Here is a 27,506-nt window from a genome sequence, read left to right as displayed (position 1 = left end):
ATGTCTATATTACTAACTATTGCACGTTTAATGGGGTACGACATGATAATATCAGGGGGGATCCGAGCTGCGCGTCACTGAGCTCCTCACCTCCAAAATGAAACCAGCATTTCTGAGACTCTTGCGCCGCTCTGTGTCCAGCTAAAGGCATCGCCTCTGCTTTCTATCCCTGTGCAGCATATCAGATCGTGTATTATTGTGTCTACATTGTCTATGTGGAGACGGCGAGGCAAATCACTGAGAAGCAATGAGGATCTCTGGGGCTTGAGGACAGCTGTGCAGGCTAGCATGGGTTTGTGCATGCGTTATCATTTAATGAAAGGGAAAGAGTAATACGAGTTAACCAAGAATCAAAATGATACAAGTGTTGAAAAATAAATAAGAAAAATATTGTATTTAGTCATGACGTGTTGTAGTTATCTTTTTGGATTAAAGTTGTTTTTAAGTTAATTCAAAAAAGATTTAACATTTATCAATACTACACGTATTGAACGAGTTGAAAGAATACATGGCAATGCATTTGGTAACTTAATAATTGTTTCAATCATCGAATATGTGATGATTTGCTTCTATTTTCCCCATACTTGAAAGTCCCCTGAGTATTTTTTGTATTTCGCAGTTGGGTTTGACAACACAAGATATTAAAACACTGTCAGGGATGCGGGTGGGAGGCAGGACTCAAACGCAGACTTTGCGGGAAACAAAAGGACTTTAATAGTCAAACGGACGAAAAACACAGGAACCAAGGGAAGAACAGCTGGCAAGAAACTAAGCACATCCACAACAAGAGACACACGGCTTAAATACGCAAGGGAGGTGCAGGTGATTGGACACAGGTGGAAACTATTAAGACGATCACAGGGGATGACGGGACAAGGCAGGAAGTGAAGTTACCCGGGGACACGAGTGGCAGAAAACTACAAAATATAACATGAAGGGAACCACACCGTGACAGTACCCCCCCCTTAAGGGCCAACTTCCAGGCAGCTCACACTAGAGCGAAACAAGGGGTGGGGGGGAGGGAAACCAGAGACAATGGTCGTACCACCCAGGAAACTCTGGCGGGCGGCCTGGCGGGCGGCCAGGCGACCGGGGAGCCTCTGGGGGTCGGCCTGGCGGATAGGCACACTGCCGGGGAGCCTCCGGTGGTCGGCCCGGCGGACGGTCATTTGGCCGGCTCCGGAAAGTCTCTGGAATTGCAGGCTCGGGGACAAGGGAAACCTCCGGGGTAGTCGGCGGCGGCTCGGGGACACGGGAAACCTCCGGGATAGTCGGCGGCGGCTCCAGCAAGGGGATACGGAACACGTCAGCAGTAGTCGGCGGCGGCTCCAGCAAGGGGACACGGAACACGTCAGCAGTAGTCGGCGGCGGCGGCGGCTCCAGCTCGGGGACACGGAACACGTCAGCAGTAGCCGGCGGCGGCTCCTCCAGCTCGGGGACACGGAACACGTCAGCAGTAGCCGGCGGCGGCTCCAGCTCGGGGACACGGAACACTTCCGCAGTAGTCAGCGGCAGCTCCGGGACACGGAACACCTCCGCAGTCGTCGGCGACACGGAACCCCTCCGCAGTCGGCGGCTCAGTCCCCCCCTAAACCCACCCCATAGTCCCCCCCTCAAGGGCCGGATCCCAGACGGCCAGAGCCGAGAGTCTCGGAGCGGGGACTGGGGGCGTCGGGGGCCAGAGCCGTGAGTCTCGGAGCGGGGACTGGCCGAGTCGGGGTCGGAGCCGAGAGTCTCGGAGCGGGGACTGGCCGAGTCGGGGTCGGAGCCGAGAGTCTCGGAGCGGGGACTGGCCGAGTCGGGGTCGGAGCCGAGAGTCTCGGAGCGGGGACTGGCCGAGTCGGGGTCGGAGCCGAGAGTCTCGGAGCGGGGACTGGCCGAGTCGGGGTCGGAGCCGAGAGTCTCGGAGCGGGGACTGGCCGAGTCGGGGTCGGAGCCGAGAGTCTCGGAGCGGGGACTGGCCGAGTCGGGGTCGGAGCCGAGAGTCTCGGAGCGGGGACTGGCCGAGTCTGGGTCGGAGGACAGAGTCGGGGAACGGGAGAGCGCTGCGGCGGCCCAGCGGGAACGGGAGAGCGCTGCGGCGGCCCAGCGGGAACGGGAGAGCGCTGCGGCGGCCCAGCGGGAACGGGAGAGCGCTTCTTCCGCTTGCTCCTCCTTGGGTTAAGGAGGTCCCGGAGCTCGAGGCAGGCGAGCTGATAGCTCCTGGGACCAAAAACAAAATTCGTTTTCCGCTGCCAGAAGGGACTTCTTACGTCCAAGTAGTCCGGACCGTAGTCTGGCAGCGGGTCTGCTGAGTCCCATGGTCGCGTTATTCTGTCAGGGGAGGGGGTGGAGGTGGCAGGACTCAAACGCAGACTTTGCGGGAAACAAAAGGACTTTAATAGTCAAACGGACGAAAAACACAGGAACCAAGGCAAGAACAGCTGGCAAGAAACTAAGCACATCCACAACAAGAGACACACGGCTTAAATACACAAGGGAGGTGCAGGTGATTGGACACAGGTGGAAACTATTAAGACGATCACAGGGGATGACGGGACAAGGCAGGAAGTGAAGTTACCCGGGGACACAAGTGGCAGAAAACTACAAAATATAACATGAAGGAACCACACCGTGACAAACACATTGTCTAAGATTTCTCCTTTTGTAAACATTTATGGGTAAAACTAGTTAGGAAGAGTCACGAATCAACATGTTCTCCAGTTTAGCGAAGTACAATTACAGCCTGATGTCTTCAAATTGCTTTCTCAATTGCTCAATTAGTTGATTTATCAAAATAGTTGCCGAGTCATTTTCTGTTGATTGACTAATCAATGAATCTTTACAGAATTAAAAAATGTGACGTGTGATGTGACCTTAAGACGGACAAATGGAGCGTTCAACCAGGAGGATAATGTGTAAATAACTTGCAGCCGCACAGTTGTCCTGCATGCAAAGACAAAGATGTTTCAGCACAAACATCTCTTTCTAAAGTCCTTTATGGATGAAGATGTTTGTCATAGTGAACACCACCACCAACTTATTCTTTTACACCATATTCTGTCCATTTTCGTAATCTGCTGCTCTGAGCGTTGAAGACAACCATGGGACCTTGTTGCCAGATTATTTTCTTTTTCAAAATGAATGAAAGAGGGGAGGAAGTACAGCAGTAATCCCCGTTAGTTGACCTGGACTATGGATTTGCAGGTCGTCCTAATGAATCATACGCCTTGGATGAAAAAATAATTTTATGATTTCCATTGTCTTAAAATAAATAAAATGAACGATGTATTTTAATGGTGTATTGCCGTGACGGATGAGACTGTTTCCTTCTTCAAGGGATACACATCTTGTATCTGTAAAGTTTTCCTGCCATAGTTATTGGAGACTTATTGTTAAAATACACAGCTAAATTCATCCACGGAACACTTCCGCAGTAAAAATTAAAGAAACAAAACTAGACCAAAACATAGCAATCAAACGTGACATTGAATTGTTAAGTGGCGGTATGGGGTCTGTGTTAAATCAATTCATGCATTCTTTACCTAACGTCATAAAACAAAATATGAGTCGCAGCAGTTAAATCAGAAGTACGCACGTTAGATTTTCATAGTAAAAGCAACAGCAACAGAACGTTAATATGGTAGAAATTCGTCTGTGATGCAAGCGTAACATTAGAAGAAAAGGTATTTTATGAATATAAATAAATCATTTGTGGCCAATGGGAGTGCGTCAGCAACAGTGGTTGACTACACGCAGATTCATTTTCATTCAGCTGCACAGCAATACTCATCTTCTAATTTACTGCTATGACAGTCATGTTTAGTTGATAGCACCTGGAAATTAATATATAACGATGATTGATCCTGAATACCTGGCGATAGTGATAGATCCATTTCTACACTGATATGTTTCTACAGATCTTTTTTGGTTTTCGTCCAGCCTCCTAGACAGAGTGACCTATTGATTAAAGTATCAAAGCATCTATTAAAATTATTTATATCGCTATTATGTAAAAAAGAAAAATGTACGCATGCTGTTCGTGGCAATGTCCGTTAGATGGCCGTGTGTTCTAAGCAAATGCTGTTGAAATTAATCAACGCCACTGAATTGTTAAAAGGTTTGTGTGCATTTTGTTTTATGGAAAATGCAGCCGAAGCTGATGGTGTCACGATCATGCTTGGCTGTTTTCTGAGTCTTAGGTAATAATCAACCCTCGTCTGAACACCCTTCTTAAGGATCTGCAGGAGCTCCAGTCTTCGCCAGATTATTCTCGCTTCTAGAGTGCCTACCTCCTGTTGCCGGAATTGGCTACACGTTTGGAGCCTTCCGTTTCTCCCCCTGCCTGCTCGCCCCACCACGGACTCTAGCCTCAGCATACAGCCAGCACCCTCCTCTCCTATCTGGACTCCCCTCTACTACAGTAAGGACTACCAACCTCACCACTGGATTCATCATTCCTTTCAACCCTCCTGTCTTTTTCTTTATCTAGTGCCCCTCCTTTCCTGAGGTTCCTCATCAAAAAATACATCATCTACACATTCAGACTATGATCACTCAACTGAATCTCACCAAACATTCAATGCCAGTTTTCACCTGAAAATAATTGTGGTTTTATTTATATCTCAATTTGAGTAGAATTAAATTAATCGGAGGAATTTATTTTGAGGCTGGAGAAAAAAAAAATTAAGGATTCTGACTCGTATATCGAGATATTGTGTTACCCGGCTAAACGAATGACAAACTGAACTTTCTGGCCTCAATGCAAACTGCTGAACATGCGCATCACCCTGAGCACAACATCCCAACAGTGACATATGGTGGTCGTAGCACCACGCTGTGGGGGCGCAGTTATAGGGAAACTTGTCAGAATTGAGGGAAAGGTGGATGGAACCAAATACAGCGAAACCCTTGGAGTAAATTACCAAGAATGTGTTTAATGGTTGTGACGGTTCCCTCTTTCTGACAGAAGAGAGGCTCCAAGGGGATGAGTACCTGTGCAAAGCACTGTATATAGACAACATATCATTCTCATTCATTGGTTTATGGAGTCTTATCTTTTCTGACACACTTGTGAAATTCATGCCGTTTGTACTGAGCCTTTAATCGTTAAATATCAATCCAGCTCACAAATATCTGCAGTGATATGTAGTGATTGTGGTCATGTAATGACCATTATGAAAAAGGCTTACGTTGGCGGGCTGGTGGATGAGCACTCCTCAACCGCAAAATTTTTACCGTCTAAATTGTCTATCCATCGTAGATCCATTTAAAACCACAGCATGCATGCCCCATACTGTATATGTACTGTGATTACAAAGTTCCTAGTCGATTCCATACTAATTGACCCTTTGCAAAAACCCGCACCCCCACCACTGCATGTTACCATGGAGCTTTTGTGGTCGTTTAGAGGAATGCAGCTACTAATAGTTTTAATCCAAGTTGCTCTGTTCACATTGTCGGAGGACATTTATAATGAGAGAGATGATCTTAAACAGAAAGAAATATTGAAGCTACGCGATAAAACGCTAACTTCAGAGCCTTTCCTGAATGTTTTGTTTAGTCAGTTTCTCAGTTTAGCTGTATTATAACAACAATACCTGGCACATGTGGTAGAGATGGATGTTGGCATGCAGGCATCTGGACTACCTGCTCAGCCGTTAAACCATTTTTTTAGTTCATCTGTTGTATTAACATGAATGAAAAAGCAGCACCTCAACCTGGAAGCAGAGATAACAACGGTTATCTAGCATCGGGCCTTCATATTTCCCTCTTTACTTAAATAATAGGTTGTAATGAGCAATAACATAATTTGAGTCGAGTTTGAGTATTCTATAGCCTTCAGAAAATCAACACTTGGTACACAGTATGCTTTATTTATCTGCTCCAGACGGATGGAACTTAACTACATAATGTGAACACAGAATACAGATGAGTTAATGTCTGTGTTGATTTGGACTTTGTCTTGATCTTACTTTACTACTCATCTTGAGCATTGATCCACATTGTAAAGATGACTACTAAAAACAGACAGGCCACTGTGACGTAGCAAATGAAGAAAACTTTGTTGATTGTTTTAGTCATCCTGGTCCAGTAGCCAGGCTTCCCTTCTTCCTTTCTGCTGTTGAGGAGCAGATTCAGTGTTTTCTCCACCTCCTTCATCTCATACAGGATCTTTTCCAAGCCACTGGACTCCTCCACCAGTTGGCGGCTGTTGCCCTGCAGAAAGGATTTAGTAGACTGGTAATTAACAAGTTTAGGGACGATGAAAGATAAATGAAAAAAGCTACGTTTGACATTCCTGCTTTGTTCCCATTGTGATGAGAATGAAAGTGTTGGTTCATCCAAATATTTAACAGACCTATATTCTCACTTACATTAGGTGGTATCTTGTCTTCCAGGTAATTAAGAATTTGGTTTAACGGTTTCCATCTCTGACATATTTTTGCAAGAATCTCTGAGATGATTACATTTTATTTTGTTCATAGAAATTACGTTTTTTAAAACATAATATTATATATATTTACTGCTTGTACATTCAACGAGTGCGGACTGAATTGGGGAAAAAAGCTTTCAGTTTTGCCGCCCCATCAACATGGAACAATCTCAAGGCTGAACTGAAATTGTCTGAACTTCTGTTGAATGGTGCCTCTGCTTTTGACTATTTCTTCTTTGTATTTTAGTTTTTTAACTTAATTTGTATTGTGGTTTTACTCATGTCATGTATATGTATTTTATGGCTGTTTTTTAACGATGTGTGCTGCTGCCTTCTTGGCGAGGTCGCCCTTGAAAATGAGATCTCAATCTCAATGGGACTTTTACCTGGTTAAATAAAGGTTAAATAATGTAAAAAGAATACAGCAACATTTATTCCAATGGATAATTGGGAATACATTATACTTTCATAGTGGTTGTCTGTATTTTCTTGTTTTATTTTGGTTAACCAAACCTAGACAATGCAACCCGGATCTCACCTCTCTGTCCACCGACACCATTTCAGATGGAGGTTCATCGGTGGAGACTTCACACACACAGCCACATGGTGTCCAATTCCTCACCTCTGAAAAGATGAGGGGTGTTTACACAAATATTCTAGTAGTGTATTAAAATAATGTAATGGAATTTGTCTGATTGTGGTCAAATCAAAGCAATACAATATAATAACACAACATTTAGTTTACATCCAAAGGTTGTTAGAATTTATACTTAATGTCACCTTGATCATAGTTGTTGAGGACAACCTTTCCCATTTTGTCCCCACAGTCCTCACTCAGGCTTTGTTTGTTATCTGCCTCGTTGTCTTTAGCCATCAGATACATCACCAAAATGGTCTCCAAGAGGCTCAGCATCATCAAACCAAACATCCCAATGCAGTAGACCGCTGAAGAGCGGAGGCATCATCAACAATGATAAATAACCACATTTTGAGTCTCAGAATACGTGCTGCTCATGCTCATAAGAATTGCAGTCCAATAAAGAACTGACTATTTTTTACCTATGAGAGGAATCCTGTCTGAAGAGGAGGGCAGGATGTCGTTGAGGATAAGCTGCATCACAGTGACAGCCAGCAGCACGGTGACCTTGAAGCCGAGCTTCTCGCCCCCACTGTCTGAGATCAGGAAGGAAGCCAAGTCCAGACCCAAGAAGAACATGATCGGAAGCAAGAAGTTGGCGATGTAGAGGACAGACCGCCTCTTCATGGTGATCTGTGAAATATTTCAGGATTAGGTGTCTGATCTTCCACCTCAGATACAGTCCACATGTTGATCTAAAGAAAAACATTTTCATTAGTAAACGTAATACTTACTGTGTAAACAATCATGCTTTGGTTGAAGCTTAAATTGTTGACAGTTTTCTCATGGACTGTCACGTTGAGGAACAGCCACTCGTACTGGATCCGCATAACCTCACGAGACCACTCTGTGAACTTTGAAGCGTTGAGGATGGCTGCAAATTTGATTTCGTCATCTAAGGTGGAAAATGAAAGTGAGACTGTGAGGTTTCCTAACTTCTCAAAAAGCAGCAATGGCATGTGCTGGTATTTTGCTCAAGTGACACGTTGTCAAAGTGAGCAGAAAACATTTTACATGGATGTCCAGAAAGGTTTAAACCGGCCAATTTACAGACTCACCAGAGTATACTGCAGACTTGAAAGAGAGGTTGCAGCTCTGGATGTCAAAGGGGAATTTGTAAACTTGCATCCTGCAGGTGCTGACCAGCATCAAGTCGTTCCTCAGTTCGATGAGACCATGATATGTAACTGTGAGATAAGGACTCGGAGGGGCTTTGTCCTTCTCTGTCCTGTAGTAGAGCGAAAACAGACACTCATCATGGAAAAAGCATTATGCTCAATCTTGCCCCGCTATTTGCATTCGCACACCAAATGTGCGTTGGTATTACACACTGTTGCATGTAAATTCAAACTTACATCTCTTCAATAGTTAGATCTGGCTTCCACAATGCTTCCGTGGGAACGACAACATGTTTAAGTCCACAAAACCTATGTTGATTCCACCGAATGTGATCATTTCCCCAGCTCTACAGGGCAATGAAGGGATGGAGAGGTTCGAGAAGCACAGAAGAAGAATTTAGGAAACAGAAAGAAAAGGTGCAATTTAATCAAAATAATTTGAGACAACTCACCATGTAGATCCAAACGTAAAGAACGAATGTCTGGTCAATCTCCCTCTATGAGCAAAGAAACGGTCTATGTGTGAAAATCTTTCCATACCATTTTTCCCCATGCACAGGGCAAAATTGTCATCAAACATAGTACTAGGCTGCTGTTAAAATAAAATAGAAGTTCTAAAAGTCAGAATTTCTATAAAACGTGGAAAGAAAGAAAACTGAAAGCATACAGTATTTACATTGTGGCTTATGCATATAATACTAATAGATCCCATACGTAACACGTAACATCAACCTACGTTGATTAAATCAATTAAGATTGCAATATTGTTCACTATTTTATGATACGAAATGGTATAAATAAAAGTTGCCCATGGTTCCGATTGTTTCTTGTGGCACAATAACGACGTACCTGACAAATTTATTTTGCAAAACCTGCATTTTGTTTTTTCTATGATGACAAAACCAAGCCGTGCTCTTCTAGTCAAAGCTACCATCTCCCAGCTACAATCGCAGATGTCTCCAGTGTTCCATCGGCTGACCGGTGAGAACCAGATCCATATTTACATCAAGATATGCGACACAAGCCTTTGAGTTACTGTTCCCTGCATGTCTCACCACATACCTTTTGCTATTTGCGATTGGAAGCAAATATTAAGCATCCATTTACTTTAAACCAAAAGAGTCCAACCCCTTTGCAAGAGCATCGTGGATGACCAAGGATCTCTGATCAAAATTATGAACATGATTGGTACCAGATGAATGTGCTTTTTGAACACAGACTGAAGCTTGTTAAAAACACTTAGTTTAGTAGGGTATCAGACATTGACAATGTTAGCACAATTCCCAGGAGGCCTGTAACAGTACAAACCAACAATTTATGGGCTAAGAGTGCCATCAACAGCATAAGATGGAGAATGGTTTGTTCTTGCTTTTCACGACAGTGGCTTTGTTCACACAGTTGAATGAAAAGATACAAACAAAAAAGAGGAAATGTTTATTAACAGCAAAAAGGGAATAAAGACTATTTAAAACTTACCACATCAAGTATGCCATAGATCGCCATTTGAAGGTGTACTTGAGTAGCCGATTTGTAATGTTTAACGGGTCTGGTCATTGAGTACAGCTCGGTGCTTCTGGTCAGTTTCAGGTGGTTTAAAACATCCTGATAACTGCAGTTACCCTCAGAGTCCACAACGTCTATTGGAAGGACATCAAGAAACATTCTCTATCAATGAGTGTATTCTTTAAAAAAAACTTTATCGCTTTTATATAGGAACTGGTGGCACTCTAATGTTTATCTGGAAGTTACTATTTTGTATTCCTAATTATTCATAATTCGGTTGAAATAACAAACAATAGTGTCTGTCCACTACTTCTGAATTTATTAGCAAAGCTTGAAAGATACCATCTCTCAAATATTTGCAGCGTCCAGTGATCTGCTACTGAATTGTAATCATGAGATGGGCGTTGGCAGGACTGCAGGGGATCATGCAATCATTCCGTCAAGAATTTTTACAGCATTTTGCAGTCATTTAGGTTTTGAACAGGGATCTCCACTTGATATTCATCTTTTGCAGTTTTATGAAATATCAACGGTCAGCCCATGTAATCCTCATACAGACCATAATAATTTGTTAACTTTCTTTTTTCAGTTTACTGTTTGGATAAATAACATTTTCTTGTAATTACTACTTCACATGCAAACTGCTTCCAGAATCTTAACAAATACTTTAAAATAAAAGTCTTTAGTTTTAAGACATCTGTACAGAAAAAAACTAGAAAATTCAAAAATTAAATTGAAATGAATATTTATTACACACCTTCATCACTGTCCTGATTGGAGTCCGGTTGAGCCTGAAGCTCTGGTTGTTCCGAATAATTGAAGGTACTTCCACCTGACAAAAGAAGCTGACAGCTCTTGATTCCGTTGCAGCGGTTGAAACGTTTTGAGGTGTTTTAAAAAACTCATTGTGGATGTGCAATGCACATTCAATTCATTTGTATTGGGGTAAAAAAGAAAAATAATACCTGAATAAATCATACAGAATTGTTCCAGAATTGTTCCAGCTTACCTGTGATGAGGAGAAGACAGAAGAAACCAGTAGGCATCATGACTGGGAAAGATCTGCCCAGTTGATGAGCCTCCTTCTCCTCTGTATATTTTTGCATTTAAAGTGTCACTGCCTTTTACTGGAAGAATGACGGGAGGATACTAAAAATCTCAGTCAATATTAGAGTCGCCTAAAGCAATTAAGCTCTAGGAACCTCAACACCCAAGACACTTAGTCGCCTGTAAACAGTAAACAATCAATTTTGCTCTCAAAACCCAAAAGCTGAATTCCCTGCTTCCGCTGCTGTTGCTGCGGTGTGGGTTTCCACGTTAAGTAGTTCAAAGCGGGGGATACATCTCAAAGGAGTCTTGTGTCCAACAAGTCAACAGTCTCTGGAATAATTCAATAATACTATTGATCTATTTTACGGCCAGTATCAGTATTTATGCTTCAACTTGATTTCTGATGATTTCTTTTTACCTTTAAATGTGAAGAATGGCTTAAAGTATAACACCCACGAGTCTCAGCTGCCATTGTTGTATAAGAATCACATGAATCAAAGCCATAGCAAATTCAGAATTTGTGCTTTTTGTTGTAATTTAGAAACAAGATGAGCAATCTGCAGCCCTAGTAGCGGCTCTTAGATGCTCCACGTAGCAGCTTTGAACTAAATTCTGTCACAAAGCTAACATCCTCACAAAGACAATGCTGAGAAACGGATGTCTAGCAGGAGTACGATTTACAATGTTCAGCGTCTTATTTCTGGTGTCAGCCTGCAAACTTCTACAAAACAGCACTTCCAGCAGAATATAGTTGAGGATGAAGGAGACGAGAGTTTTGCAAGTCTCTGATCATCAGCCAAAGCATTAGACGAATAAAAGACCCGATGATGGTGTTATAGGAGTCCATCAAAATTCACCCTCAGAAGCACATGCAGTGCAAACAAAATTTCCAATATTTCATTCAAAACCACAAATTACAAACGTATGGTGGCACAAGAAAAAAATCAGGTGATCCCCAAGTCAATAAAATGATTCTTCATCCACTGGACCACGTCACCAGTGGAACTGAAACCACTGAATGTATACAAAACCAAACTAGAAATGTATAGCTTTGAATTTATTAGCCCGATATAACAATACAATAGTAAAAACATTAATGTCAGTCAGCTGAGGTGCTCTAGTTGCTACTTCAAATGCGTTATCTTACGCCAATTGTTACATCATAGTAACTTAGAAAAATAGAATAGAAAGATAGCAAATAACATTACATCATAATCTCAATATTTAAAGTTTCCTGCAAGAATCTAGACAACCTGGTAAAGCTTGTACTGAAGACGTGGATAAATGTGCATAAATAAAGAAATTAAATCTCTCAAATATAAAAGAAAAAATTTCAATGGCTTGTATATTAGTTATATAGTATGAATGTAGAGTATGATGGTTGAACAAACAGAACCCCCCGCCACCCTCTGTTGTTGAGAGGAAATATAAAGCCCAGAATACATAAAAGAGTAATTAATTGAAAAAAAAAACATTACCAAATCCCAGAAAAATCCAATAAGTAAATCCATAATTAAATCTGATACAATTGATTCAAAATTATATTTACAGCATAGAAAGCAAAGTGGTTAAGGATAGAGGAGCAAGGGCTCCTCCTGGCGAGACTTCACAATTTAACTAATTTCTGTAATGCCAATATGTGATTGGCCAAAAACATTACAATCACAGCGAGGACGTCCTCCGCTGTGGTTTATACCAAGACCCAGAATGTAATATCGACATCATGGTGACTCAGTATTGATTTACAAATGCCCTGTATGGTATTGTAAAATCATATCAAATTCATCAAACAATAGAATATCAGAAAATGTTGACATGCAAATTGTGAGCCGAGGAACAGACGATGTCTGCTCATCTTAAAATATTGATAATATAAATAATCACTTCATTGAGGCAGCTCTGCAGTGGATGCCCATGTTCATTTGAACAACTTGGCGAGCACTACACCTCATCTTCTTTGTTCCACAGTAAAAAGAGAACAATTAAAAACACAATGACACCTAAGACGTAGAAAACTATGAAAACCGTGTTGACTTTTTCAGCCACCTTGGTCCAGTAACCGGGCTTATTTCCTTCCTTCCTTCCGTTAAGCACCCGAGTCAGCGTTTTCTCCACATCCCTCAGCTCATCTGAGATGTTCTCCAAAGCAATGGACTCCACAGTCGGTTTGCTGCTGTCGCCCTGCAGGAAGGATTCAGTAGATTATTAATAAATGAGATTATGGACAATTCAATATTGAAAAAGTTTTGATACTTGGTTTTTCTATGCATTATGTTTCAATTTATTAGAGTTGATTTCAAGTTGTGCTCAACAGTTTTCTTACTTTTTGTTTTGTAATTTAGGGGCACAAGATGCAACACAACCTTTACCTCTTTGGCGACTGACAGTTGTTCGGATGGAGATTCATCAGCAGACGTCCTTTTCTTCAAATCTAAAAGAGTACGTTAGATTCAATGACAGTAGAGAATGTGAAGTTGAATGAGGAATTTGTAGAGTTTGTGCTTCATCCCACCTGACCAGCAGTGAGCTTTGCCCAATTTGTCTCATCAGTACTCACTCCGTCTTTGCTCTTCATCTTCCCTGTTTTCTTTGGCTGCAGCGTCTTTTCCTAACAGATACATCATCAAAATCGTCTCCAGCAGGCTCAGCATCATCAGACCAAAAACCCCAATGCAGTAGATTGCTGAAAGGAGGAGTTATCATCAATAATGTAGATGGCTAACGGGGGAAGGCAGCGTCAATGTGGACATATTGAATCAGTACGGTTGATGCTCATGTGAAGTGTAGACTGCGACCCTCCTTACCAATGAGAGGAATCCTGTCTGAAGAGGCAGGCAGGATGTCATTGAGGATAAGCTGCATCACAGTGACAGCCAGCAGCACCGTGACCTTGAAGCCGAGCTTCTCGCCCCCACTGTCTGAGATCCCAAAGGAGGCCAAGTCCAGACCCAAGAAGAACATGATCGGAAGCAAGAAGTTGGCGATGTAGAGGGCAGACCGCCGCTTCATGGTGATCTGTGAAAGACGGACAAAGGTCAGTTAACGCTTCCATCTGCAACGGCCAAAAACAGTCACATGCAGGTAAAACAAGATAATCGGACCCAACATGCGCTTGTCTTCAACAGCAGAGCAAAACGTGTTCAAGACGTTAGATAGGTATGGGACGGTAGAAAACAACAATATACTTAGAAGGTACTTATTTATAGGTAGGTAAGTATTTATAGGTAAGATCAGCAGAGTCTAAAACATATTTCTTTAGATCCATGAACATTTGGATATTTAGATTTAAGCAACAAAGGGGGGATAGAAAGAACTAAAGAAAAAAGAAGGGGGGAAAGAAATTCATATAAAAGACGGGACATAATTATAGAAACTAAAACAAAGAAGGACAAAAGTAAAGCACAAAGAAAAATGTGAATTTAATTGTTGAGTTTTACAGACCCGTTGTCATTGTCATGTCGGCACTACAACTAGCGCTGCACTAAACCCACAGTTTTTATTTTCTTGAAATTTGAATTATGCTTTTTGATCACAGGTGTCAGGAGCGATAGATGCTTTCGGGTCACTCATGCAAAATCAAAGAGTGAAAGGTTGGAAATGAAAGCTGCATATTTGAGGGAAAGCGACCTCACCTGAAAGTGGACACCACATCTCTCCAGTAACGGAGTTGGTACAAGCAGAGAGATGTGACAAGGTGCTGCTGCCTTCAGGTGTACTGAAGATCTACGTGAGGGCCGAAATGTTGTTTGGGCTTATGAGCGAAACTGCTCTTACAATCATCCAGGCTTTTCAGTCACTGGGTTTTATCTGAAGCAAAACTTAGGTAGTCTTTTATTTATCTATCACTCCCTGTCCTAGTTTTCCTTTATTTTGGTCTTGACAAAGATTTCATAATGTATCTGTTCACTACATTTTCCACAAATTTTCTTCATGCGCTTATAAAAGTGTGTATCCAGAAATACTTACAGTGTAAACCAGCAAAGTTTGTTGTAGACCAAAACTGTCGACAAATTCCTCGCTGGAGCTCAAGTTGACAAACAGCCACTCGGACTGGGTCATCCTTTCAAGAGACCATGCAATATTCCATTTGTGGTCAGCCGAATTTTGAAGCATCAAATCCTGAGCTGATTTGGGAGATTACAAAAAAGAGCCTTTTAAGTTTTCTTGCCTGTTAAGACAGGACTGCATGGTATTTGTTTTCAGGTGAAAAGACAGTGTCATTGAAACATTCACATTCAGTGAACAGTGATGAGAACACATCAACAAGGCACAGGAATTCATGAAACTGAACACAAGGTTAAGGACTCACATGAGTGTACAATGGACTTGAAAGACAGTTTGCAGTTCTGGACGTCAAAGGGAAATTTGTAAACTTCCATGCTGCAACTGCTGACCACCACCATGTTGCTCCGAAGAAAGACCTCTCCATCATAGTCAAGGAGGAGATAAGGACTCTTAGGAACCTTATTATCCTCTATCCTGAATGACAGCAAACACAAGTTATTTTAACTGAATTTTACATTATTTTCACATTATGTATTATCTATAATATTATACAATATGAGTCATAGTACTCTCCATTGTTGCCTATTAACTTATGAAAAAAAATCACATCGTCTTTTTTTTACAGAGGAAAAATTCAAAACAAACATAAAAAGCTCAATTCAATACACTGAAGGGGTTTTGCTGGGTTAAAGTTATAATAAATATTAAACTGGTGTAAAATATGGGATTTCAGAAGAAATAAAAAAAAATTCAAATTCAAAGTTATGGAAAAAATTAGACATTCTGTGCTATCGCAATAGTAGTGTTAGTTTAGTAAATTGAAAAGGATAGTTCTAAGTTATATACATTTGCTAAAATGACAATAAGGCCTTCATATAGTGAAATCACAAGTGTGAAAATGCTAATGTATACAACTTTGACGTGGAAAGAAGCCAAACTATGTGTAGCACTTTCCGTTGCACCGAAAAAAACTCTCCCACCCAGAAAAAAAGTAGTTACCAAACCATCTCCAAGTACCAGCAAGAGACAAACAAATGTTAAATGGTTTCACGCTACATATTATCCTGTAGCTCATGTAAAGAAAACCATGGTAGCTCCACTCAAAAAATGTTTTTATTCTTAGCTTGAACTAAATGAAGATCCCTAAACGCAATGATATTCAACATAACAATAACGTGTGTTGTGGACATGTGTGGATGGTTGTGGATGAGAGTATGCATATTAACACTCACATCTCTTCAATTGTTAGATCTGGAGTCCACAATACATCCGAAGGGGGATAAATCTTCCAAATATCGCAGAAATTTTGAGGGTTCCAATTTATGTCATAGTCGTACCACCTCTACAGAGGAAAACATGGGAAAGTGCATTGAAACAAAAGACATTTTAGTTTCCCAAAGAAGGGAGAGGTGAGAATTAATTCAAGTCAAAATGTGATTTCTTTGCCCGAGAGTACTCACCGAAAAAACCCAAATGTAGGAAACAAATTGCTGTTCCTTTTCGTTCTATGAAAAAAGAAAAACATGTAAAAAGAAAGTTGTTGCATCCAGACATTGGGGTAACTGTCCTAAAACTCAACACAAATTCAGTGGTAATGAAAGTTTGCAAGCAGACAGAGAGTTTTTACTTGAGTTGTCAATAAAAATTAACTTATCAATTGCACATTTTGAAATACATTAATCGCAATTAATTGTGATTAAAGGGGGGGGGTAGTTGGACACTGCAGGGTGGTCCGTTTGCCACTGACGCCCCTTCTGTTTGACACGTGATCGAATTCCTCAGCACAGTTGTCCAATGTATGTCGCGCCTCTGTTTTACTGCAATGCAAAAAGCTCTCTCCATCTTCAGCTACAGAGTTGCTCTCTAGCAGCTGTTTCGTTTCCAGGGTCAACTTTGTTTACTTCTGGCACACCGGAAAACCGGAAGTAAAGAAAGTTGAGTTAACTGTGTAAATATATTTACATTAATCGCATAGATTAATGTGTTAATGTTAACAACCCTAGTTTTTACATGACCCTTCAGATCAGTCAGATACTGGGACTGAAGAAACATGAATTAACGCCCATCAAATTTAAATGAGAAAGCACAGAAACTATTCTGGAAACTGGAAAACACTAAAACAGGCAAACTCTTGCATGGTTTAGTAATATCTTGAAACATTACAGACAAACACAGAATTGGTACTAAATAGAATTTTTTTTTTATTTATACTCTTAAGCAGCCACTCACCACGTCTAGAATGGCATATAGCAGCACATCCAGTTTCACCAATGTGACTGATCGAGAACGAGAAGGCCGGATCTTGGAGTTGTCGTTGTTTTTCACCAGGTTCAAGTGGTTATAAACAGCCCGATCGGAGCAGTTTGAGTTGTGGTTTGTCACACCTACAGTGAAAACATCATGACATGTTATGTCGTTATATTATATTAGAAGGTTTAGTCTAATTAGAAAAGAAATCACCACAAAATGTTTTTAATCTCTTAGACCTTGAGATTGTTGTTTTACGAGAGTCGTGTTTGTATCATTCTGGTTTCTCTGTTGAAGCTCGGGATATTTTGAGTTCTGGTTGGTACTTCCATCTAAACAGGTACACAGGTTCAACTTTGATTTAATTGCAGGAGTTTAAACAAAATCTCTCTACGAACACATGATAAACTTTGTTTCAAAAAAGGTTATGACTTTTTTTTTCCTTTTAGAAAATTATCTTGGTAAACAGAATGTTTTGAATAGATATTTTCCCACTGAGCTCTGGTGGTTTCAAGAGGTCTGTCGTTGAGATGTTGAACCCTGTAAAATAACAATCAAACATGTTAATATCATCATTCAGGAACACTGTCCCCTTTTAGGAGAATTATCCTCTGCACCTGAAAGGTTTTAGGAACTAGATATCTAAGGTCAGCCCATGTTAATCCTTATACATTCAACAATCATTTGTTAAAATATATAGTTTTTTTTGTGAAAAATCGGATAAATATTTATATGATTACTGATTACACACCTTCATCATTGTCCGGATTGAAGTTTGGTTGATCATCCTGAAGCGCTGTTTGTTCCGAAATATTGGAGGTGCTCCCACCTGACAAAAGAAGGTCACAGCCTTTAACCTGATTCCACTGAGTGGGTTAAAGGCTCTGAAGTGTGTTAAAAAACACATTGGGAACAGTTTTGGGAAACAGCTTAAAGTAATTTTAGTCAAGTTCTGTATTCTGACAAATTATGTATCGTTAACCAAACCAAATTCCCCTAAATTGTGCTGGGATGAAGAATGACATTTCCAGCCAACAGAAATGTTCCGTCTTACCTGAGACGAGGAACAGAAAGAAGAAACCAGCGAGCATCATGACTGTGACCTCGTCCTCTATGGTGTCTGGAAACGTTTGTCAAGGTGTAATCACCACCCCTCCTTTTATTGGAACAGGGACGGACAATTTTTATGGCCAGCCCTTTGTTTTTGTGACTTTTTATTTTTTTAGTCCAACAAAACTCCTGGGAACTGCAATCATCCCCCACAAGCTGTCGGCTGAAAGTTACATGCAGGTGCTTCTTCTGAGATCTTATGTGAAACAAACTATCAAACTACCGTTTATATAGTTATCTACTAATCTAATCACAGGTGTGACTGGTTACTGCTCCGAGCTCTTCACCCCCCTGTGCTCCTCACAATTAGGCCTTTTGATACATTCGTATTGTTGACGGTCTTCAGAATAATACAAGCTTACCCATGATTGGTAAATGTCCAAGTAATATCACATTCATAATTCTTTGTTTTTGTTATAATTGAATAACAAGCAGCTCTGATACGGTACTTGGGCACAAAGATGTTTACAGCTGAATGTTAACATGAGTATGCTCACGTATGACTTTACTAATATAATTATCATCACTACCAGGAAAATTGAAACCATAAACTCTAGCAGTGTCCCAGAGCTTGTTTGTTTAGGTAATTTTCTAATTAAACATTCGTACTGAGAAAGCAGTCACTCCCACATTAGACACTACACGCTAAATGAAATTAAAACAAATATGCTTGTTGGGCACGGCGTCACACGGGGCACCATTTTGTTGGGCATAGGGTCAATGTGTTGGTTTAAAGCTAGTGTGAAATTAAATCATTGACAGTGTGTGTCTGAGCATTACAGACTGGCCTGTCGTCAACAGTCAAGTTTGACAGCAGGTAAAAAAGATTTAATCTATCATGATTTGATAACATCTTTGGCTCTTCAATGCTGATGCATGTCATTTCAGGGAACACCATCATTACGTCATTTGAGCACACAGTTGTCCTGGAGCCTGAGGCTGTGGTGGGGGCATTCAAGTGCTTGTACTGGCTAATAAAGCGTGAAAAAGCCCACCACACCAACTATCCGGGGGAGACGTTTTCTTGAGGTTGTAGTTGTCGCTGCATTTGGGATACTTGGTTCACAAGCAGCTACGCTTCTTGACAACACTGCACACTCAAAACTTCATATACCAATAGAGAAGTTTTGTTCCCGTGTGGATTTTGGCACAGTTCTTGAAGAATGGACCTCTTTCAAGGAGCAAGTGGTCTCTGGTCCACTAAGGGTAACCTGAGACATTTTCATTATCAAATCACATTGTCATGAACACTATATTGTGTTACTGATATCATTTTGAACCTTTTGAGAACAAGACACAGCTGGCCATACTGTCAGAACTGTCCTCAAAAGAGTTTGGGGTTATGTATCCAACAATAAGCCTGCGTGCTGCCATTGCCTGGACAGTCCTGGTCAGCAGTGTAAACTGTGAGAGTGACTTCTCCGCCATAAACTGGGTAATACAAACTTTTCACAATTTGCTGCTTTAAGCGATCACTATTATAAGCTATGAACTATCAATTTTAAAGCCTAACAGTTCATGTGTTTGCAGGTTAAGACGAAATCCATTGCAGTGACAAAACCTGCACACTTTGTGGTTCTTAATAAATAATATTAAGACCATGTTTGTCAGGGATGCGTGGGAGGCAGGACTCAAATGCAGAGTTTAAGCAACAAAAGAGACTTTAATAGTCAAAAATTCCAACAAAGTAAAAAGGCCAACGGGCAAAAACCACACACACGAACCGGGGGAAAAAAGGGCAGGCAGGAACGAGGAACATCCAGACGGTAGACAGGGACATCCGTGACATAAGACAATGACGCGACAAGTGACACAAGAGACACACGGCTTGAATACACTAGGGAGGTGCAGGTGATTGGACACAGGTGGAAACTATCAGACGATCACAGGGGATGACGGGACAAGGCAGGAAGTGAAGTTACCCGGGGACACGAGTGGCAGAAAACTACAAAATAAGACAGGGAATAAGACAGGTTCTTTCAACAGAGATCTTTCTCCTTAAGTCTGGCGCATGCTTCTGCGTCTGCGTATATATTAATCTTAATCTTAACGCACTCGTTTCCATTCATGGTTCTAAAAGTCTTGCGTGTGTTGCGGAGCAATTCACCTCTTTGTGTGTGGAAGTTGATGGTTTGTTTATTTATTTATCATAGACTTTATGGCCCTGTGCATCGTCACTGCTGCTTTTCATCGCGGACACATTTTTTCCATATTTTCCTCCACAACTTTGTGCATCTCTCGACCGGCAAACCGGCGTTTGCGGCGATCTCCGTCCGTGAATCCAACCGGAAGAAATGCATAAATATGTCATATTTACGCATTTCTTCCGACAAAAGTTCTTAAATCTGATCTGTTCTCTCGTAAAGATTCTTCGTTTTAATAATGGCGGTATCGGGCTATGAAAACGGAAATGTGAGACTCCGTAAAGGACGTAGTTAGCGGACCAATCGCAGCCTGGTGCGCTGCGGGAGGCTTGCGTCGCTTACGTCGAAAGCGACGCAAGCCTAGAAAAATGGGACGACACACGCAAGGACGCAAGGAGGTGTGAAAAGGCACGCAAGGGACACGCAAGGGGGTCTTGCGTCTGCGTCGCTCTGAAAACGCTGAAGCATAAACTAGGCTTTACACTGACCAGAGTCAGTTCAAAAAGAAAGTTTGAGAGCGGGAACTCACAGACCACAGCAGTGGGACCCCTGTGGTGTCTCTGGCTTGGCCAATCAGATATCAGGGCTGTTTCATCAAGAGGGAGAAATCACACCTGGGTGTGAAGGCACATTCATTGGTTGTTTTATGACCTGCAGCTCAAGTGCATTCGAAAGTCAGCAATGGTTTTATGCTTTGGTGGGAGCCCAACACACTGTAATTACACTTCATCTACATAGAAAATAAATAAAAAAGATGACATTTTTTATGAGGTTCTCACAAGTCACCAAAAAGACTGGTCTCCACAACTGACAAAAAACATGAATATGTCTGTGTTTGTTTAAGGAAGAGACTTTGTTGTTTATTTGTGAGTCTAATGCACATTTAACATACAACAGATCACAGATCAGCTCCAGCAAATAATGAATGTTTGTATGACATGATGACTGAAGCAAAAGGCATCATTGCATTGAATTTATTCAGAAAACAGAGATCTTCAACCCTTCTTCAATTATCTGACACATTTGATATAATGCACTTAATGCTGTGCAATATGCCTATAGACATGCAAATATCCAATGTTATACCAGTGAACTAGAATTTTACAATACAACCAGAGATAACAATACTTTATATATTTGCCGTTAAACATGCAAAATGCATTTACAAAACATTGAACTAAGGACACATTTCTTCAGAAGCTTTGCCAAAACAGGTGTGGGAAATGAGTCTTTTAAAATTGATCATATTCCGGCACTGCAAAACCATATCAGATAAAACCCCTGTCAGAATCTGCAGTTAGGACGTGTCAGCATTGGTTGTGTGAACACATCCCCTCTTAAACCTGCAGGAAGGAGCTGAATTTGAAATGACTGCAGCCAAAGGCAGGCTTCATTCTCTTTAATATAAAAGATCTTCAATCCAACAACAATCCAATCTCATCTAATTTGACCCTCGCGGTAAACTTTATGTGGTTGGTATGATTTATTGTGAAAAGTAGGATTGACCTCTGTGATCAGATAAAGTAGCTTTTGTGTTGTTGTACAGCATTGTGTGTATTATATGTCTGTTCCACACAAAGTGGGGGATTTTCTAAAAATTCATAAATCATTCGCTTTTTTCCCCTTTAATGGTAATTTATTCCTCACCATGAACGCAGTTAAATGGAATATTATTGTGCCCACAATAAATGTGTAGTGTGTTAAGGCCTTTGAGATAATATACATATATAGCCATAATAACAAGTAGCAGTAATCACATCTGTGCATTGATCCATTCAAAAAAGACCATTATTAAAAACAAACTGACCACTGTTACATAGAAAATAAAAAAATATTTGTTGACTTTTTTAGCCACTCCGGTCCAGTAGGCGGGCTTCACCTCTTCCTTCCCGTTGTTAAGGAGCAGGGACAATGTTTTCTCCATCTCTCTCAGCTCGTCAGACAGCTTCTCCAAGGCATGGTGATCTGTCAGCGTGCTGCTGGTTGCCTGCAAAAAAGGGCCAGTAAACAAGTAATACAAGTAAATACAAGTATGGAACATCATCAGCGGCTATAAATCAGGCGCTTTGTGTGGATTGTGGTTCATACGTGAGTCGATTCTAACCTCTTTGGCCTCGTGCTGCGGATGTTGGGACGGAGTTTCGCCAACAGAGCAATCGTAGATACACGCACATTGAGTCCATTTGCGCACCTCTGAAATTCCCCCCGAAATTTAAAATAATGTGATTAACAAGAATGTACAAATTACATAAAACGACTAAATAATAACACTAAAATATATAGAACCTTTTTATCCTTTACCTGGGCTGCTGTAAATCCTGTTGATTTCCCCACCGCAGGACGAATAAAGGATTATCTTATCCTATCTTTTGCCTTTTGCCTTTCAGTTTACACCCTTTTCTTATTTAGTCTAAGGTACTGACCTAATGTTTTATAATGTACTCAAATTCTTAAAGGTTTACGTAATTATTTAAAAAAAGGTTTTCAAACAAATGGGTCAGATTGTGGACCATGTTCCATATGAGCTTCCACTTTAACTCATAGTTCTCTGAGTTTAATTAGTCAGCTCTAAGTGGCAGATTTTAGTTGTGAAAATATTTTTGAAAACAACTGATTTCTTAATACCATCGGTAGTGCTCAGTATTATTCTCAATTATTTTCAAAGAGCTGACTCCTGGTCTTGAAGAACTTTGAAAATGGGCCTTACCCTGTTGGTTATCGGCCTCACTGCTGCTTCGGCCTTCATCTGGCTCGTTGTCTTTGGATGCTTGGGAGTCTTTTGCCATCAAATGCATCACGACAATCGTCTCCAGGAGGCTCAGCAGCATCAGAGCAAAAATCCCAATGCAGTAGACCGCTGGGGAGGGAAGAAGCATAATTAATGTAGACAAATGACCGCCTATTGACTGTCCAAACAAAGGAATGCCTCAGCTTCTTTACCTATAAGAGGAATTCTGTTTGAAGTGGAGGGCAGAATTTCATTCAGAATAAGTTGCATCACAGTGACAGCCAGCAGCACGGTGACCTTGAAGCTGAGTTTCTCGCCTCCGGAGTCTGAGATCAGAAAGGAGGCCAAATCCAGACCCAAGAAGAACATGACGGGTATCAAGAAGTTGACGATGTAGAGGACGGAGCGCCTCTTCATAGTGATCTGTGAAAAAACACTTGTGGTCAGATGTTCCCACATCAAGGAAAGGCAGCTTGGAATAATACGTAGTAGCGAGTTTGCCACTATGAAGGTGGTTGAAGAGGATGACAAAAGACTGCACAACAATAAGGAACGAAATTGAAATGTGCACATCTATCGAAATCAGTAATGAAACATGTTTTTGCCAGTCCACGTACGTACAGTGTAAATAATCATGGGTCGGTCAGCTACATCACTGGTGTTGCTGGTGGTAACCGTCATTTCGATGAACAGCCACTCGTGCTGGGTCCGCATCACCTCACGAGACCACTCAGTGGCCTCTGAAGAGTTGTCTATCGGTAGAAGCTGAATTTCTTCCTCTGAGGTGGGAGAGAAAAGAGAAAACACATTTAGCGAAGCCATCGCCGCAACAGTAGATGCAGCAAAAAATACAATGACTGCACAAAATAGTTCCATATGCAGCAATGAAACGGGGCCGGCCTTCCCAATGTCACTCAATATACAAAAGGAATAGAACCGACTTGTTAATGTTCATTCAGAAACCAAAACATTTTCTTCAATGGACGTTTAATTATCAAAACCGCAAAGAAAAAAAACAATTTTAACTTGCTTTTCAGAGTAACTTCAAACAATAGTATAAATTCACTCCTCCACCAACCAGTTAGATTTATAAACTATTAAGGAGCATCTTAATCCCAACCCTGTCACACACACACACGCCAGCTCTTTAACCGGCATCACTTCCCATCAATATCCCATTAAACTCATTCATTAAACATGGATGCACTGACCAGTGTGCGTCACGGACTTGAAGGAGAGGTTGCAGCTCTGGATGTCGAAGGGGAAGTTGTAAATGTGCAATCTGCAGGTGCTGATCAGCACCTGGTCGTTCTTGACCTCAACATCCCCGTTATCATTGATTTTGAGATACGGACTCGGAGGAGCTTTGTCCTTCTCGGTCCTGTATCAAACACACGCAAAAACACACATGGCGGAGATTTCCACAGGACGCGTTTACAAAACTACAGAAACTCTGACAATCAAATACCAGTACTGTACTCTGTTTTTCCAAAGTAAAACGCTGTATGCCGCATTATGGGGAACTCACTGAAACTATGTCAGCAGCTTCGTGAGACTGATAGTCTGAACAGCCAATTTCATTAAAATATTGTCAAAGAAACTAAAACCGGTCACGATGCTGATACCCGATCAGGTTGGTTTATTGGGATGGGTAGATTAAAAACCCTATTGAATTTGGAAATGTGACACCGATGTCTCATAATATATATATATATATTTATGTTCTGTGCACTGTGAGTGTGTGAGTGAGTGTTGTTCATTTCTACTTACATCTCTTCAATAGTGAGATCCGGCTTCCACAGAATCTCGACAGGAAGAGAAACTGTTTTGATTCCACAAAAGTCATTTGGATTCCAGGAAATGTATTCGTTGTGCCACCTCTAAAATACATCAAAAACAAGGGAAAGAGAAAGAAAGAAACAATTCATTTAAACAGCTTTTACAAAAAGAAATATACCATTTAAAGAAGAAAGTGGCCCAGTGTAAGTTAATCTACACAAACAGAACTCACCATGACTGTCCAAACATAAGGGATGAATTTTTGGTCTTTTTCAACCTGTAAACAAAAAATGTGAGAATTTGTTCAGCCAGTGAGACACTTTAAACAAAACATTAAAACTAAAAACCTCTCAAGCAGCCCATACCGCTACCAAGGCTTCACAATGTTCTCAATCTATAGATTGAATATTTTAATCTGGTTTTGTATTAGCAATAAACGAATAAATGATCAAAGGTCACTCAGAGAATGCCCCAAATAAATGTTGTTTAACACCTTTGATCAAGGGCCTACCATGAAGTCTCTACCATACAGTGCATCCGGAAAGTATTCACAGCGCTCCACTTTTTCCACATTTTGTTATGTTACAGCCTTATTCCAAAATGGATTAAATTCATTGTGTTCCTCAACATTCTACACACAACAACCCATAATGACAAAGTGAAAACTGTTTTTTGCTAATTTTTGAAAAAAAAATAAAGAACGAAAACATAACATGTACATAAGTATTCACAGCCTTTGGTCAATATTTTGTTGAAGCACCTTTGGCAGAAATTACAGCCTCAAGTCTTCTTGGGTTTGATTACACAAGCGTGGCACAGCTATTTCTGGGCAGTTTCTCCCATTCTTCTTTGCAGAACTTCTCAAGTTCCATCAGGTTGGATGGGAAGCGTCCAGAAATATTAAAAGATGTCAGGACCTATTCTGACAAATGCTAATCATTTGAACTGTGGACGAATAAAGGTGGAATCACTCACCACATCCAGAATGGCGTACAGCAGAACTTCAAGGGACACCTTTGTGGGGCGCTTGTAGTTTTTAACGGGCCGGGTCATGAAGTACATGTCCTTGTTTTGGGTGAGATTCAGGTGAGTGACAACATCCTGATAACTACATTCACGCTCGGAGTAAACTCCATCTACAGCAGAAACAGATGAGAACAGATCATTCTGTGTGAAGGAAACAGACTCCTATTAAAAATTCTCTCATGTTGGGCTGGCTCAGAAATTCATTGTGTGCACTTTAAACACGTATTACGGACGTTAGTTTCTATAGGAAGCCATGCATAATTTCTGAAACCTTTAGCAAAGCCATGACAATCACCAGAATCAGTATCAATATTAAAGTAACAATCAGAGTGCTTCTCGTTGCTAAAAATCCATTTTGAGGGTGTGTGCAGAATGGGGGGGGTGGGGGGTAAAGGGAAGGGTGTTTGATCTCAGTTCACTAATGCCTTTCAAATATCAACATTACTGCAGTGAATTTTTTTAAACAAATTGAAATAGCTTATATCTATATATATAGATATATATATAGATATAGATATATACATAGATATACATATATACATATATAGATATAGATATATAGATATAGATATTAAATCTAGATTTTAATATCTTGGTTCTTTCGACTAGAAGCATTTTTCTTCATTCCTTTATTATAAACACCAAGTTAAAACAACAGTGAATGTCATAGACATAGTAGGTTTCCAACCTTTAATATTTACTATCTTTCTAAGTTTAAGACAAAAGGTTTAAATTTTGAATCATCGAACCACAACAATATTCAGGAAGTGACTCTAGCCTCCTTCCATCCTGCAGGAGATGCCGAATATTGTCCAAGCTTACCAGTGAGGAAGAGCACGGACAAGAAACCAGCAAGAATCATGACTGCAACTCCAAACTCAGTGAGACGTCTCCACAGGTCTTCTGTGTCTCCGTCTTTACAGCGTTGTCTGGAAATGTCACCGAGAAGGTTCCGATAATAGAACCACCGTCTGGCACTAGAAGAACGGGCAAACTGGATCAATGATAGTTTCTGCATTCTTTTTATAATGTCATTAGTCCGACAGTCAGATGGTGGTCACTCCCAGTGGTCAGTACATCCTGCTTGAGTGGTTTTTAAGGGGAGAAATAAGAGGTTGGTGGAGACTAAATGTGCTGTAATGATGTTACGGTTAGTGCACTTACTGCAACTAATAAACATTTTTCTGTTTTTCTCTTATCACACCATAACACAATGTATGTCTAATGAGTATAGTGTGCTATTCTGATTGGTATATACGTGTGAATTTACAGTTGCCATGGAGAACCAGCTGGTGCAATTAATCTTTCTCCTAAGTTACATCAAAGAATTACGTGGAAATAGATATGATGTCTTAGTAACAATAAGGAATTCTGTGGTACTTGGCTAATAAACCCTCAGCATCCACCTGCTGACTCCAACTGTTGGAAAACAGTCAATATCGTTTACATCACACTGCAATTCAAGATCAAATTTAAGTACCTCCAAATTCTGAGGGGATTAATCCTTCATGACGCATGAACAAAAAATCTTTTCATGTCATGTTTGCAGAAGGACACGCCATTTCACAATAATCACGGCCTGAATGAAAGGATGGAGCTCCACCTGACACCACGTCAGGGTAGTATTAGCTCATCATGTCTCCCTACAATAGTATAAACAATGTTGTGTGTTTATTTTAATAAAAGTGAGCAAACATTAAGGTTATTCATCTTCTTATACAAGGCGCACAGCATCAGTACATTC

At 40.8% G+C, this 27,506-nt stretch overlaps 3 protein-coding genes across 3 annotated transcripts; all 3 read right to left on the bottom strand.

The window, feature by feature from the left end:
* Positions 1-5,958: 5,958 nt before the first annotated feature.
* On the bottom strand, positions 5,959-9,832 carry LOC120819778 (5-hydroxytryptamine receptor 3A-like). Its single transcript, XM_078103798.1, has 9 exons — positions 9,647-9,832; positions 8,623-8,667; positions 8,408-8,517; positions 8,111-8,280; positions 7,787-7,947; positions 7,475-7,685; positions 7,196-7,360; positions 6,954-7,039; positions 5,959-6,198 (listed from the first exon to the last, which is right to left on the bottom strand). The coding sequence occupies exons 1-9, from the start codon at positions 9,830-9,832 to the stop codon at positions 5,959-5,961; spliced, it is 1,374 nt and encodes a 457-aa protein (XP_077959924.1).
* A 1,954-nt stretch (positions 9,833-11,786) lies between these two features.
* Positions 11,787-18,168, bottom strand: LOC120819735 (5-hydroxytryptamine receptor 3A). The gene is made up of 13 exons (XM_040177412.2): positions 18,030-18,168; positions 17,727-17,804; positions 17,471-17,515; positions 17,215-17,307; positions 16,958-17,112; positions 16,189-16,233; positions 15,961-16,070; positions 15,033-15,202; positions 14,690-14,847; positions 13,528-13,738; positions 13,281-13,406; positions 13,093-13,154; positions 11,787-12,904 (listed from the first exon to the last, which is right to left on the bottom strand). The coding sequence occupies exons 1-13, from the start codon at positions 18,067-18,069 to the stop codon at positions 12,665-12,667; spliced, it is 1,533 nt and encodes a 510-aa protein (XP_040033346.2). The 5' UTR covers positions 18,070-18,168; the 3' UTR covers positions 11,787-12,664.
* A 3,998-nt stretch (positions 18,169-22,166) lies between these two features.
* LOC120819734 (5-hydroxytryptamine receptor 3A) lies at positions 22,167-26,792 on the bottom strand. The gene is made up of 10 exons (XM_078103797.1): positions 26,585-26,792; positions 25,712-25,872; positions 24,969-25,013; positions 24,728-24,837; positions 24,169-24,338; positions 23,579-23,736; positions 23,170-23,380; positions 22,937-23,086; positions 22,318-22,422; positions 22,167-22,216 (listed from the first exon to the last, which is right to left on the bottom strand). Exons 1-10 carry the CDS (start codon positions 26,778-26,780, stop codon positions 22,167-22,169), a joined length of 1,356 nt encoding a protein of 451 aa, XP_077959923.1. The 5' UTR covers positions 26,781-26,792.
* Between the last annotated feature and the right edge of the window lie 714 nt (positions 26,793-27,506).

Source organism: Gasterosteus aculeatus, chromosome 5, assembly GCF_964276395.1.
Source record: "Gasterosteus aculeatus chromosome 5, fGasAcu3.hap1.1, whole genome shotgun sequence".
Taxonomy (NCBI): domain Eukaryota; kingdom Metazoa; phylum Chordata; class Actinopteri; order Perciformes; family Gasterosteidae; genus Gasterosteus; species Gasterosteus aculeatus.
Note: the sequence above shows the minus strand (reverse complement) of the source record. Positions and strands in the feature narration are given on the sequence as shown.

What these genes read in the sequence shown, in the direction of transcription:
- LOC120819778 (XM_078103798.1), bottom strand. Translation starts at nt 9,832, where the DNA reads ATGTTTCTTGATGTCCTTCCAATAGACGTTGTGGACTCTGAGGGTAAC. An exon ending in TCTATGGCATACTTGATGTG is followed by an intron (nt 8,668 to 9,646) that starts GTAAGTTTTAAA and finishes CTTTGCTCATAG; the next exon opens with AGGGAGATTGACCAGACATT. An exon ending in AAAGCATGATTGTTTACACA is followed by an intron (nt 7,686 to 7,786) that starts GTAAGTATTACG and finishes AATATTTCACAG; the next exon opens with ATCACCATGAAGAGGCGGTC.
- LOC120819734 (XM_078103797.1), bottom strand. Translation starts at nt 26,780, where the DNA reads ATGCAGAAACTATCATTGATCCAGTTTGCCCGTTCTTCTAGTGCCAGA. An exon ending in CAAGTCCGTGACGCACACTG is followed by an intron (nt 23,737 to 24,168) that starts GTCAGTGCATCC and finishes CTCCCACCTCAG; the next exon opens with AGGAAGAAATTCAGCTTCTA. An exon ending in AAACAGAATTCCTCTTATAG is followed by an intron (nt 23,087 to 23,169) that starts GTAAAGAAGCTG and finishes TTCCCTCCCCAG; the next exon opens with CGGTCTACTGCATTGGGATT.
- LOC120819735 (XM_040177412.2), bottom strand. Translation starts at nt 18,069, where the DNA reads ATGATGCTCGCTGGTTTCTTCTTTCTGTTCCTCGTCTCAG. An exon ending in CTTTCTGTTCCTCGTCTCAG is followed by an intron (nt 17,805 to 18,029) that starts GTAAGACGGAAC and finishes TTCTTTTGTCAG; the next exon opens with GTGGGAGCACCTCCAATATT. An exon ending in CAATCCGGACAATGATGAAG is followed by an intron (nt 17,516 to 17,726) that starts GTGTGTAATCAG and finishes GTTATTTTACAG; the next exon opens with GGTTCAACATCTCAACGACA.